Source organism: Aulonocara sp. 'chitande type north' Nkhata Bay, linkage group LG19 (assembly GCF_057382095.1).
Source record: "Aulonocara sp. 'chitande type north' Nkhata Bay isolate Kocher_YH1m ecotype deep benthic linkage group LG19, A_spYH_male_GT1.1, whole genome shotgun sequence".
Lineage (NCBI taxonomy): Eukaryota > Metazoa > Chordata > Actinopteri > Cichliformes > Cichlidae > Aulonocara > Aulonocara sp. 'chitande type north' Nkhata Bay.
In genome coordinates, this window is record NC_141362.1 from 30,770,468 (window position 1) to 30,784,768 (window position 14,301).

The following is a 14,301-nucleotide window of genomic DNA, read 5'->3' on the forward strand; positions in this document are numbered from 1 at the left end:
AAAAATAAAGGTCTTTCTGCATACCGCAAGCTGTTCCAGGATCAGGAGCCCACTCACAGATGACACGAAGGCGACCAGAGGCACGTCCTGCCACTCTGCAGGCCTGACAGGTGTCTCTGCATGTAACTGCATCTCACAGAGGTTTATTCTGGGACGGGACAACAGATAAAAGTATGCCACACATCGAACAGGGTCCTATTAATTTCTCAATGATACAGCCACAGACATGCAAGAGGATAGTGTGCCAGGCCAAAAATGCCCGGCTTTGACGCAGGTCGGGATTTTGTTGCGCAGCTCCACCCCCTCCCCTCATCGCCCTTGGCTACAATCAGTCCGTATCCCACAGTGCCCGCCCTCATTCTCTCCATGCTGTTGATGCCACAGGAAGATTTCACTGACAGATAGCCTTCAGCAGATGGTTCTTCAAGCCCTGTTGGTATTTTAACTACAGGATTCGTTGTTTTATTCTGTGCTCAGGCAGTAGCATGTCCACCACAACCATGCGTGCACATTTTTCTTCTTTTCTCTTTTTCTTTTCTTTTTTTAAACACAGGTGATATGCGGGTTTTGGTAATGAGAGACCTCTGTTAAGTTTTTGACAAGCATTGTTCAGCCCGCATGAGCAACTTCTCATTTTACAGTCATGAATGATAAGTGTGCAGAGAAGTTCTTTTCATGTGTGGCTTTCCAGCGTTAGACACTCCTGACTCCCACTCCTCGCTGGAAGCCACACAGTTGCCAAATCTGACTCCTCTGCCTTTTCGCCCTGAGGACATGTTAAGCATAGCACCCTTTTTCTTGTGGGCCTGCTAATAAAATGTGATTGTATTAATGTTGTTCCCTTGTTTGTATCTACAAAGATGACCCAACAGGGATGTTCAGGTTTCATGTAAAGAATGCAGTCGGCTTGTGATTATTCCTGTAAACTGTTGAGATGCTGATATTGTTTTTCTGGATGGACCAAATTCATTATTTTTGATTAAAAAATAAATAAATTATTGTCATTACATCAGTATTTATTTACTGTACATTGTCCAGCGTAACCTTTTTGGCCCATTTCTGTAGCTCAAAGCCTAAAATAAAAAGGAAAAGATCTATAATGAAGGTCGATGCTGCACCAGGAGACCAGTATCCTCACAGATATTCTGTGGCTTGGGACCATATAGTGAGTTCACTCAGGGGTGTGTTTATTTAAAAAAAAGAAGATGTGAGGTAGTGGTCAGCAGTTTTACCATGTGTTTATAATAACTTTGGCTGAAATACTTGAATTTTGTGCATGATTTTCTCACATCAGCTGATGACTATCACCTGGGTGAGTGTGCACAGATTGTAGTTTTCAATGCAGTACAACAGGTCAACTGTTTTAACATGTAACTTGACGGTGAATGTTTTTGTAACATGTGCTCTTTGACGTCATGTTGTGAAGTCCGACCTATTAAAGCCAGAACTCCCAAAAGCAAGATCCAAATCAGTGTGTGTAATGTAATGTGGTGACAGCGTTGTTTACAATGTAAAGAAAAGAAAACTGAGACGAAAAACAACTCCTTTCCTCTAATAGTAAATATTTATGTTTTATTAATACATTTAACAGTAATTTGCTCATACAGGTGTCCCCTCTTGGATTTTCCCTTTATAGCTAATGTCTCTCCTATTCAATTCCCATATTAAGAAAAATACAAAGAGGCCACTAGGATGAGTAAATCACTGTATGGGATGTGAGTTTTTGAGACATGCTTAGAAAACATAAACATTTACTACAGGTGTTTTTTCTTTGTTTATTTTCCATATGGGCTGTACCATGTTATAATCTCTTTGACTGTTTACAATATGCATGGAAATGTAGTATTTTTGGGACCAGTGAGGCTGTTTGTAGCAAACAAAATTGAAATGAATACTTGGAAAGCATTAAAAAACACGATGACTGTGACTCTAACCACTTTTGTTCATTTTGTTCGAACACTTGAAATTCAGCCCCTGACCTTTTGAAATAAAAACACCCTAAAACATGTGTAAACTAAAACATAAATACCACAACAGTAAAGGAGAAAAAAACGAACTGTCCAACATTTTTAATTAAAAAAAAAAGTGTTTCCAAGAGTAATAAGAAAAACATTTACAGTTTGTGATCTATTAAAGTTCACTTAGTGACATTACATCATCTCATACAACAGAAAAGGCTTCATTTAAAAACAAAACAATCCCTGGAATCACCAGTCCTGTTGCATTATAGAGGTAAACATAACCATGGAAATACTACTTTGAAATAACGATCGGTTTCCAGCATGTTGTCTTTTCATTTAGATCATTTTTAATCGACAGCATTTAATCCTAAACAAACAGTGTAGGGAGCCGCGGCGCGCACAGCGTCAGTTTCCAGCTCGGACTTTTTGAATGTGTCCCGTGTGATGTGTTTGCTCTCTTTTGGCGTATGCTGAGTTTAGTCTGCATTCTGAGTCCTTCTCTGTCTCTCCCTCTCTCTCTTTTTAATGCATCCTTGAGAATGGATCAGTCATTTATTGTTCTGTTTCTCTTTCACTGAAAATGGCCTTTGATTACCAATAGTCGTGGACATGAGGTACAAAATGCTGGAAAAACAAAAAAATATGAGAAACACTGATGTCAAAAAGTAATTAACTACCAAGAGGTCTGATGGGTTTGAGAGCGCTGTTGGTGAAGTGGTGTATGACAGGTCTTCTAAGTATAGCTGTAGTGGACTCCATCTCTTTTTTCGTTTGTTTTTTAAGAGCTTGGGCAAAGCTAAAGCATGGGAAAGAGGTACTCATGGAGGCCAAACTGTACATTGCCCGCTTTAATTCCTCATACCCGCTTCGGGCAGTGCTGGGAGTGATCAAATCCCATGCCTTGCTTCTCACAGGGCACCCCCCCCCCCCCCTTCCCTCCCTCGAAGACCTTGAAGTTTAGCTGCACTTGCAGGACTTGACGACCATGTTTGAAAGCTGCTCGACTTTCGGGGAGCGACCCACGTAGTAGAGGATGGTTAGGGGCTCCAAGTCCTGAGGAACACAGCAGGGAGAGGCAGACGCTTCGGGGTTCAAGGTGTTGTACAGGCTCAGCAGCTGTGAAAGGAAGATGACAAAAGAGATGAGGGTTGGCAAGCACATTTCCAAACACCAAAACGGATTCGAGAAGTGGCACTTTTTCTCACCGAGCTGTGGGTGGTGTCTGCACTGCGTAGGTAAGGACAGGGACCAGAGCAGAAGTTGGCATAGTACCCTTCGGGCTGGTGTATCCACCTCCATCCCAGATCCTCACGGAAATTAATATATAGTTGTCGCACGCAGCAGTTCTCCTCGTAATTGCTGCAGAAATGAAAGGGGGAGACAATGATTACCCTCTTGATTTGGAGGATAACACGCAAATTTAAGTATACATTTTCCGCCCCGTGGCCTCAGTCAGAGATGAGACTCAAGTTCAGAAATTCCAGTCTTAGGTGTGCCCTTTTTTTTCCCTCTTGGAGTCAGCCCAGGTGTCTTTGGTACTGCCTGTCATAGGAAATCCAGAGTTGAGGAGACGGTGTGTAAGAGGCGGTAGTGTTTGCTAGTACCGAGACAGATCCTGACTTGTATAATCTAGTACCTCCGCCATGCTCATCTGGGTGATTAACAAGTTTATTGCATGTATTCTTTGTGTGTTCTGCGCTTATTTACACGTCTTCCCTGTCATGTTTTTTGAAACGTGACAGCTGATATTTTAATTGGATGCGGGTGCTTTATTCAAGTGTCCCTGGAATATTAGCCCAGTAGGCAAATGTCTTAAATTGTCAGCGCAGGTGCAGCCAGAGAGAAACGGTTTTGGGAGAATTTATTTTAAGATGATGAGCAATAGTCTAAGTAGTGCATTACATTTTCCAGGGGGAGCGAATGAGGCTTACTTGAAGCAGTAATTGGTGTCAAGTGCCCGCTTGCGCCTTCGGGAGGAAGCCTGGGCATCCAGCCTGTGGGGAGGGAGCATCATGAGGATGAGGTGGGGGTACAGCTGCTCCTTTTGGCTTTTCACACGGCTCTGCTCGTCATACTCTGCTTCCATCCCTGCAGGAGGAGGGTTTTTTTAAAGATATCAAGGGGAAAAAAACTACACATTTTTTTTAAAGACTCTTCAACAGCTGATGTTAGTGAAAGTAAGATTTAGTTTCAGTCAGCATAATCAGTTGTAACTCTTACATATGAATACTCTCCAGGCCCAACTTCATTCACTTCTGTCTCACTTTTCTTCCCTTCCTGGATTTCACACTGGTCCCTCTAACTTCCTTTCTTCCCCTCCATTCTCCCCCTGGGCCAGTGTCTGCTCATCCACTCTATCCCTGATAGCTAAAGCAGTGGATATCTCAGGAGAGATGCTGCTGGTGGATATGTACGGCCCTCTTTAATTTGGGGCCAAACGTCTGAGCGCCGTGGCAGCACATTCCTTGTGGCCAAGCCAGTCAAGAGCGTTCCCAGGACCGAGGGCCTGGGGGCCCCAGCGCTAAGTGAGATACCAGATCGATTGTATTCCCATGCTCTGTGCCTCTCTCTCTTCCTCTTAGAAAGGAAACCCATTATCTTAACAAAAAGACCTCAGTGAGTTTTGCTGCTAGAGGAACATGTTGATGACTGGACTGGAAAGTACTTTTATAGACCGGTTGCATAATAATAAAAGTATTGTGAGTGATATTTTATGACAAATGCATCCTAATTCACCATGAGAAACATTTTTGTAGAGCACACGAGGACTCCTCATCAGTGCTTCAGGCAACTTTAATTGAGGCAGTAAATGCACTAAAACAAAAGATTTCTTTTTGAAATGTAGGCCAAAAATCCAGAAATTTCCAGTCTACCTCCTTTTGTACAAGTATCTCTCTGCCAACTCGACACAGCATCAGCAAACAGAGCAAAAGATTTATAGCTGTTATTCAACATTAATACAGGGAGTGCAGAATTATTAGGCAAATGAGTATTTTGTCCACATCATCCTCTTCATGCATGTTGTCTTACTCCAAGCTGTATAGGCTGGAAAGCCTACTACCAATTAAGCATATTAGGTGATGTGCATCTCTGTAATGAGAAGGGGTGTGGTCTAATGACATCAACACCCTATATCAGGTGTGCATAATTATTAGGCAACGTCCTTTCCTTTGGCAAAATGGGTCAAAAGAAGGACTTGACAGGCTCAGAAAAGTCAAAAATAGTGAGATATCTTGCAGAGGGATGCAGCAGTCTCAAAATTGCAGAACTTCTGAAGCGTGATCATCGAACAATCGAGCGTTTCATTCAAAATAGTCAACAGGGTCGCAAGAAGCGTGTGGAAAAACCAAGGCGCAAAATAACTGCCCATGAACTGAGAAAAGTCAAGCGTGCAGCTGCCAAGATGCCACTTGCCACCAGTTTGGCCATATTTCAGAGCTGCAACATCACTGGAGTGCCCAAAAGCACAAGGTGTGCAATACTCAGAGACATGGCCAAGGTAAGAAAGGCTGAAAGACGACCACCACTGAACAAGACACACAAGCTGAAACATCAAGACTGGGCCAAGAAATATCTCAAGACTGGTTTTTCTAAGGTTTTATGGACTGATGAAATGAGAGTGAGTCTTGATGGGCCAGATGGATGGGCCCGTGGCTGGATTGGTAAAGGGCAGAGAGCTCCAGTCCGACTCAGACGCCAGCAAGGTGGAGGTGGAGTACTGGTTTGGGCTGGTATCATCAAAGATGAGCTTGTGGGGCCTTTTCGGGTTGAGGATGGAGTCAAGCTCAACTCCCAGTCCTACTGCCAGTTTCTGGAAGACACCTTCTTCAAGCAGTGGTACAGGAAGAAGTCTGCATCCTTCAAGAAAAACATGATTTTCATGCAGGACAATGCTCCATCACACGCGTCCAAGTACTCCACAGCGTGGCTGCAAGAAAGGGTATAAAAGAAGGAAAACTAATGACATGGCCTCCTTGTTCACCTGATCTGAACCCCATTGAGAACCTGTGGTCCATCATCAAATGTGAGATTTACAAGGAGGGAAAACAGTACACCTCTCTGAACAGTGTCTGGGAGGCTGTGGTTGCTGCTGCACGCAATGTTGATGGTGAACAGATCAAAACACTGACAGGATCCATGGATGGCAGGCTTTTGAGTGTCCTTGCAAAGAAAGGTGGCTATATTGGTCGCTGATTTGTTTTGTTTTTGAATGTCAGAAATGTATATTTGTGAATGTGGAGATGTTATATTGGTTTCACTGGTAAAAATAAATCATTGAAATGGGTATATATTTGTTTTTTGTTAAGTTGCCTAATAATTATGCACAGTAATAGTCACCTGCACACACAGATATCCCCCTAAAATAGCTCAAACTAAAAACAAACTAAAAACTACTTCCAAAAACATTCAGCTTTGATATTAATGAGTTTTTTGGGTTCATTGAGAACATGGTTGTTGTTCAATAATAACATTATTCCTCAAAAATACTACTTGCCTAATAATTCTGCACTCCCTGTAGAGACAAGCGTGTGTCAAGATCCGCTGATAACTAATGAGCAAAAAGACATAAAAGAGCACCACCACTGAATCAGCTAGTCCTGAGACCCCCTAATGTAAATCATCCGAAAAACCACCTGTGCCTCTGCAGCACTAATGAGAATAAATGGAATTTTTCAACAGAAAAATAGATGCCTATCTTCAACGCTCGACAAATCAAACAAAAGCCAAACAAACTGAAGCGCTATCTGGCTCGTAATCATTAATACAACATCTCAAGAGACTGAAAGATCAAAAGCAGAGAAAAATCCTGACCAAACACAGACTCAGAGACCACAGTCTGGGCCAGGGAGTTGGGCCAACACACGAGTCTCGGAAACCTATAGAAAGAGGCCGAGTCTGAGACTGAATTCCTGGAGCTATTTGTTAGATTTCTGATTTCACAGTGAATGAAAGCAACAACAGTGAAAGTGTTGCAGTGGAAGGTTTTCAGTTAGACAGCCGAGGAGAACGATTGTGTATTTTTCTTGCTTCCAGTCATAGTGCTTGCGACGTTAAGTTACACTGCTTCATATTCATTGTGGAGAGAAGAGAGAAGCCTCGTTCTCCTCATTTAGTTCTTCACTTGTTTTCCTAATTTTACCTGAAAACACTCTTCTTGATTTATTTACCTGATCACAGTTTAAAGCCTTGTTAAAAGCACAACGTTCATAACTCTGTGAAATCCATCACAAGTTGGGTATCAAATGCAATCTCACCTTTGAACTTGACCTCAAGTACCTCATGGGCATTCTCAATTATATCGCCATTAGGCCTGAAGGTGTGGCAGGGGCAATGCACACTGATCTCCAGGCCGAGATTGGTCCCTGAGGGTGGGGGGAGAGGAACAAGAGCAGAGAGAAGTAAGGAGCAGACATTTTCAGCCCTGAGGCCGTTCTCCTTTGTTTCACACGAGCCGGTTATTATTTGGCAGGACATGTAATAAGGTGTGATGCGAGGAAAATGTGGTGTCCCACTCACGTCGATTCATCAGCCACTCTCTCACCGTCTCCGTAACATCAAAGGAGACCCACTCAGGCGTTCCCTTGGTCAGGACGTTCTTGCCCCCAATGTAGCGCTGTTTGGCTTTGGGGTCATCTTTCTGGAGGATCTGCGAGGAAAGATGAAAATGTGACCCAGCTGCATAAACTCTTTTTATTTTTACACACACATGCGCGCACAGAATCGAGACTGTCTGTCTGAGCCAGACTCTCCAGGATGCCTTTGGGCCAAATGTCTACTCTTCATGGAAAAAGTGACTCCGTGTGTTGATATCCCCATTTTGCAAGTTAATGCCTGTGTCTTACCCTCTTGCCAGTGGGAACCTGGCCGTCCTTCGAGTCAGCCGTTTAAACTTTGACTTATCCTTCACACACAGTGTCAGAAAGTATCTCTGAGGGCATTTAAAGCTGCCGCTCTGTTAGAATGTCGACGCTCCCACTGGGCAAAGACTGACAGCGGAAAATATAGTTTGTATCTGCACCAGCATGTATTTGAACAAAGGTGTTTATCTGTAGGGAGAAATGTGTTTGGGTGGTGGGTATGAGCGGTGCTATGGATAACCAGGTTTCTGAACAATGTCAGCATCTAATCTGTCTTCCTGTGGGAACGAGGGGCGGCAGGGCTGCCAGCGTCAGCCCTCTGCCAGTCAGTTCCAGTCTAAAAAATGTGGGGGCGAGTGAGTGGCTCCATTTACTCCCCCCAGTGGGCGACCCTGCCTCTATCTCCTCCTAGGCTCCTGGAAACAATCTGAAGCCCTGACAGTCTGTATTCAGCACTGGCCAGAGCCTTGCCTCAGAGGCGGTATGCAGTCCGGAGACGCTTGTCTCCCTGGCAGGAAATGTTGGAACCTGATCATTACTTCTAGTCTCTCATGGGAGATTAATGAGGAAACAGAAAAAGAAAAAAATCTATTCCTGCCACCCCACACGAGCCTATACCAGATGTATGCATTAACACGCTTCTAAAATGCTTAAGATCACAGAGATTTATATATATATACTCCGTGCTTAATCCTACATGGATGGACAGCTGCTTTGATTGACAGCTGTGAAAGAAGAAACTGCTGAATGGTAATCTAGGGTTTCTTAAAGACGGCTGCACAAGCTCTTAAATCTGTCCTGATGTAGAATCCATTTGATTTTAACCACACGGAATAATGATCAGCACTTGAAAAGAGAGGTTGAGGGAGCCGGACACCCTAATATAAATGTTTTCATCTTTCTCACTGACCCACACAGGCCTTCTGAGAGAAATTCAGCTCTCCCCCTCTTCACCCCACCCCACCTCTGGACTCTGCTAATAGTGCAAATGAACGGCCAGTTCACACACCTGGTAGAGCTCAATCCTCTGCTCGTTTCTCCTGGCGCTGGGGTTGGGGATCCGCAGGGCTCGAAACTCAGCCCGGAATAAGTTGGTGGCGTTCTTCTCCATGATCGACACATTGAAGCGGAATATCTTGGGGGTGATGCCCCTGGGGCAGTTGGGGAGGTCATCTGCAGGTAAAATGGAAAGAATGACATAAAAGATCTGATTTGTTTTTGGTTTTTTTCTGTATTCCCTTAAGCTCCTACTTCACTGTGAAAAGCACATTTTCACAGTGACATCCTCACAGGGGTGGACATGTTTATTGAGCCGATAATTGATAAACCTTTTGCCGAGGATTCCCTTTCTACAAATTTGAATAGTTTAAAGATAAAAGCAAAAGTTCTATTTTTTTAAAAGAAAAAAAAACAATTTCTAGTCTATCAAGGGAGCCATTACCGCAAACCATCTGCTTATGCTTTGTGCGGTCCGAGTTAGCAACAAGTTGAAGTCATGAAATGAAAACCAAATGTCCCATGTGTTAGTGGAGCAGGCTACAGTGGGACAGCAGCGTGCTCCTCCTCCCACCAGCACTTGAACCCAACAGGTGCTCCGAGGGCTCAGCCAGAAGCCAAGTATTCCCTGGAACTCAGAGGTTTAGCTGGGAACATGCGGGCTCACGTGCTGGAGGAGAACAGCACCTGAGCAGGCACCGAGGAGAGAGAGAGACTCCACCACACCAGGGAGAAGCAATAACTCACTGGACACTGTAACATGGTGCATGTGTGTGTTTATGACTGAACACTGACCTTTAGCACAATCGGCCCAATGAATGGCCACACCGCGATCCCATCTGAAAAAACTTCCTGCTGCATTGAAGCCTTTCTCCTTTTTATACCATAATACCATAGAGCAGTTTATTATTTTAACAGGCCCAGCATATGCACTGTTGAGCAAAACAAGCGCATAGCAAACTTTTTATGAGCCAAGTGGAAACAGTCACTTACAGCCAAGCCATGGCTAATTTATTACTTCAAGCTTAAGCTTTATTACCAAAGCCTCGGATTTGCTGATGGTTGAAAGGGGCACTGCACCTTTAGCTGATTTGCACCTCGAGCAGATTTGGGACAAATGGAAACTCAGAAGTGAGGCCGTTTTCTGTGTCATGCAAAAGGAACTTGCACATCTCCGAGTATCTGTACTTCATTTGACCCATAATCCTATTTCAGTGTCCTCCCAGTCATTATCTGATATTTCCACAAAGTTTTTTTTTCTTTTTGATTTTATTTCAGCTTTCCCTATTTATAGTTTGACCTTTCAGCATTTGTCCCCAGCCAGATATCTGTCCAGCGTTTCCACACAATCTATAAGGAGGAAACCTCAGTAGCCCTTTTCCTCCCCTCACTCACTCACTGCTCCGTCTCCCCCACAGAAGGTGGAAAGCCCCACTTCGAGGGGAGATTTGAAATTCTAATCAAGTCTTTGGTTTCCTTTTTGGATGACCTCATTTTTCCCATTGCAATGGTTTTAGGTGGATTTCACATTATGGCTTATTTTTGCCAAGGGTCTGAAAGGTAATTTGTTCCATGTTGGTGAGTGGAAGGGGATTGCTTGTATAATTAAAGTGAGATACAGTCACAAATTGATTTGACCACCACTCCCGACTCCCCCGTCCATTTTTAGATGATAGAGTTTAAGGCTGAGTATCAGGATGCTGACACAAGCTTAATGTATTAACTGTTTGACACGGCACAGGTTATGTCAATAAGCTTCTCCAGAGTTTAATTTCTACTAGTAAAAAAAATCAAGGTGTATAGTTTTCCATGCCAAACAAAGCAACACTCTATATTTTAAACACTGTATAAGTAATTAAAACAACTTCTCATGTTATTTCTAAAAACGCTGTAAAATAGCACACTGCTCTAAGGTCAGAGCATGCTTATTTTGAGTTTTATTGGGAGAGGCTGTCATTAACACATCTGCAAAAGTATATTTATAGTCACACTTTTAAAAAAACCTGGATAACAAAATGATGCCCGCCTGACTCCATTCTCGCATTATCACCCAATTAATTTGAACATATGGGTTTCAAAGGATGGATTAGGGAGTAAAGTTGTCCAAAATGCCCGAAGACAGACATTTGAATAGTTGCTGCTGCCTCGCCCAGACGCTATCGACCACACCTCAGCTCCTGACACGCGTTCAGCCTCCGGTGTCTGGGATTCTCTCCATGACACGGAATCTCCCGGAACGAAGCTCAAAGGAATCACCTCTCTTTGCTCTTTTGCCCAAAGGATACTTGTGATGTCAGTCTCTCCACAGCTTTGTGGATGTAAACAAAGGAAACAGAAAGCACAAGTCAGCAGGTGCTAGCCAGCTGCTGTGGTGTCTAGATCTCATAAAGCAGAACAGAAATTGCATTAGCTGGAGTTCTCTTATTATTTTCCTGAAATTGCTGCATCTGGGATGTGAATTTGCATCATGCTCTAATGGAAAAGTTTGATTTCCCCTCCCCAGTTAGCCGAGGGTTTAATGTACCAAATTCAAACGTTGCTTTTCATCAGAAATAAGTCCATTCCTACATCGGACTGCAGATATCAGCTATGGCAGTGTGGAGGAAACAATGCAATGAGTGACGACCCCCCCCCCCACTCTCCTCCTACTGGATTGAAGATGAGGAAGCAAAAATGGTAAAGGCGTGGGGGTTTGATGGAGCCATGCTGTTTCTTTGGAAGCAGACCAAAGACCTCTGTCTCTGTTTGTACAGATGACATCATCTTTCTACTATCCCATATATCAGACACTCTGCTGTCCTCAGAGTTGGTCCTCATTTTTTCTCTACTGACCCAACACTGAGGCAGTGATTGGCTTGAAATTTCACTGAGGCTGCAGGCTCCAATGAGCTAGTCAAGGCCAGTCAGCAGACTCTTAAACTGTTATTGTGTTGCAGGTCGCCCCTCAGTTCAAATATGTCTTTATCTAATTTCCTCAGCAGCACTATCCCCACCGGCTTTGTGATGCACCAGGAAAAAGAAAAGGAAAGGAAGCTCCAAATTCCTGTTCTCACTCAGTTTTGTTTCATCTGCTCATAAATGGCCAAAGCTTTGAATTGCATCGCATTGCATTCGCAGTCGTGTCTAGCAAAGCAGTCTGGGTGCAAGCGTCGCATTAAAGAGTGTGTGAAAGGTTTCTGTTTAACTTCCTAACTAAGCACGAAAAAAGCCAAACTTGACTTTTTTCCCTAAACACTCCCACCTTCCAAAAAGCAGCGAATGCAAAACTCATTAGATTCAGCAGGAATGAAAATGAACTACACAGCAGAAATACCAAGGTGACAGACATTATGTTTCTGCATACTGCAACATGCCCAGCTCTCCTTAAAATTACATAATGGAAAGGAAGAGAAGACTGCTAATTAATGCATGTGGCACCTTCTGTTAATTTAAACAATCTGTGACTCTAGTAAGCTGTTTGGGAAGAAAGTGCTGCCAGTGTGTTCATGTCTTGTATTATCACCTACATTATGGCCCACGGTGTGAGACCAGTGATGTGTCCTGGGCACCTGGCCATCACTGATCCCACTCCTTAGACCTCTGTTTGTTTTGGGAGCTCTGACTACCTCTGACCAGTGGATAAACCCGGAGCTGTGTATTTTGAATGTCAGAAGCACTTTGTGGGACCTGTGAAATGGATTTGATTCAGGGCTTCTGCTGGAACCGGCAGAGGTTCTGCTCAGCGTCACAGCATTGCACAAACACCTGTTGATTTCAGAATCACTACACCGTGCGCTAACCGGCCTCTGACCGTGAGTGGGCACCAATCCAATTGCTCCACTTAGGCTTTCTCTGGAGAATCTGCAGCTCAGCGGGCTTCTGCTTCTGATTTCTGGAACAATCAATGGGCCATAGTTTATACAGGAAATACCAATATGGATGAACGAGGGAATTAGATCATAACGCGGAGCTACTTGAAGGAAATAGTGGGGGGGAAATAGAAGTGAGTGACAGTGGAAGAAAAAATATTGGGGATCTCACGGCCAGAAAAATGGAAATGAGGTATTGGAGTTGGCAATAAATAGCAGATTTAACAGCCTGAGAATTTTCCTCGCTTAGGAATGTGTCAGACTAAGGCTGGGGTTCCCATGGATTTGGTGTGAGGTATGCATGAGGAATTGTGCTCATTCCAATTAGACTGTTTACTTTGCCCTTTCCTCTGCGCGACGCCACGGAGCGTCTGCGCGTAAAAAGCCGCACAGAGAAGAATGGACTTTCACACCAACCGGAAAAAAATATTTGTCTTTCACCCCTCCCCCCCCCCCCCCCCCTTGTAACCTCGCGTAATAATTAGGTTGGACATCGTGACAAAGATAAAAAGCGTTTGCGCAAGTAACTGGAATGATTTGGGATTGCGTGTGGTCATCAACTCTTCTTTAAAGTTCAAAATAAACCACAATTATGCATCTACACCTAGAACAGGAGGAGTTTCTACTTTATTGGCTTATAAAGGAAAAATTGGAACATTCATAACCCCAAAACAGTACACTCACTGTTTTCTTGTGGCCCATTGATCATGTTGAACTTGTAAATCTCTTTGGCGTAGTACTCTGTCTCCGTGTTATCCTGTCCGCAACTCTGCTGCCGGTCTCTCCCCAGCTCCTCAATGAGCTCCTTGGTGCTGTTATAAAGTGCCAGAACCTGAAACGGTACTTGACTTGGACCTGTTGTTTGAGGCGGACTGGTCATTCGGAGTTTACTGAGAATCTGTCCCCGGACGGCCTCCACTCTCTTTTTCTTTATGTGTTTGATGTCCACTGTGGTGCAAGTGGATAGCAAGAAAGTCACTGTCACACAGTTTGAGAGGAGGAAAAACACAAGTGCTTTGCCCAGATTCATATTTTAATCTGCGTTCGCTCACAGCCGAAGCCTTGTCAAGTAATATTAGAAGAAGGAGAAGAAAAAAATATCCCTTTTTATCTTTTCATTGAAGTCGCGAGTGAGTACTGTTCCTGGAGGAATCCCATTTTCTCGAGTGCTATGTCATCTTTGCCAAATGCGCATTTCCATGGGAGCGAATCCGCGCAATTGTGCAAAAAGGTCTCGACTCTTCAACAAAACTCTTAATTACACTCTTCATTCCCCCTTGTCTCATTCAGGCACCTCTTCCCCTCTCCTTTCTTTGTAGTTTACAGGGACCCGATCTCTCCACCGCCGTTTAGTTGCTCCATTGCATTTGGGGTCTTTCCATCCACTTGTGCAAATATATATATGGAGTCAGTGCGTCTTTGTTGTCTTCTTGCAGTCCAACCTCAAACACACTAAAGACGCTTTCCACGCTCACTCATACTTTATACCCACCATCGGTGACGTTTCTGAGGGAGGGGCCGCGAGCTATAGACCGAGTGCGGACAATGTGCTCAGTCCCACTCCGTAGTAAGATAAATAAGACTTTGAATTTCATGCTGCCAAACAGTGTTTGAATCATACGCAGCGTAATATTGGGC

At 43.8% G+C, this 14,301-nt stretch overlaps 2 protein-coding genes across 3 annotated transcripts in view; one reads left to right on the forward strand and one right to left on the reverse strand.

Moving 5' to 3' along the window:
- Nucleotides 1–9,002, forward strand: part of ttll5 (tubulin tyrosine ligase-like family, member 5) — a 64,195-nt gene extending 55,193 nt beyond the window's left edge. Inside the window, exon 32 of one of the 2 annotated variants that reach the window (XM_086275316.1) lies at nucleotides 8,738–9,002. In XM_086275316.1, coding sequence (XP_086131442.1) covers nucleotides 8,738–8,799 — 62 coding nt within the window. In that variant the 3' untranslated portion in view covers nucleotides 8,800–9,002. Of the gene's footprint in view, nucleotides 1–10; nucleotides 1,008–8,737 lie in introns of those variants that run through there. The other variant, XM_086275319.1, reaches the window with a different exon arrangement.
- Nucleotides 2,055–14,132, reverse strand: tgfb3 (transforming growth factor, beta 3). The gene is made up of 7 exons (XM_086275323.1): nucleotides 13,348–14,132; nucleotides 8,829–8,992; nucleotides 7,479–7,608; nucleotides 7,217–7,324; nucleotides 3,893–4,049; nucleotides 3,167–3,320; nucleotides 2,055–3,077 (listed from the first exon to the last, which is right to left on the reverse strand). Exons 1-7 carry the CDS (start codon nucleotides 13,691–13,693, stop codon nucleotides 2,919–2,921), a joined length of 1,218 nt encoding a protein of 405 aa, XP_086131449.1. The 5' UTR covers nucleotides 13,694–14,132; the 3' UTR covers nucleotides 2,055–2,918.
- Nucleotides 14,133–14,301: the final 169 nt, after the last annotated feature.

Excerpts from the sequence above, each read along its gene's own strand:
- tgfb3 (XM_086275323.1), bottom strand. The coding sequence starts at position 13,693 with ATGAATCTGGGCAAAGCACTTGTGTTTTTCCTCCTCTCAAACTGTGTG. Across the intron at positions 8,993-13,347 it reads CAATGGGCCACAAGAAAACA|ATGACCTCCCCAACTGCCCC; the intron begins GTGAGTGTACTG and ends TTTTACCTGCAG. Across the intron at positions 3,321-3,892 it reads GACACCAATTACTGCTTCAA|CAATTACGAGGAGAACTGCT; the intron begins GTAAGCCTCATT and ends TCATTTCTGCAG.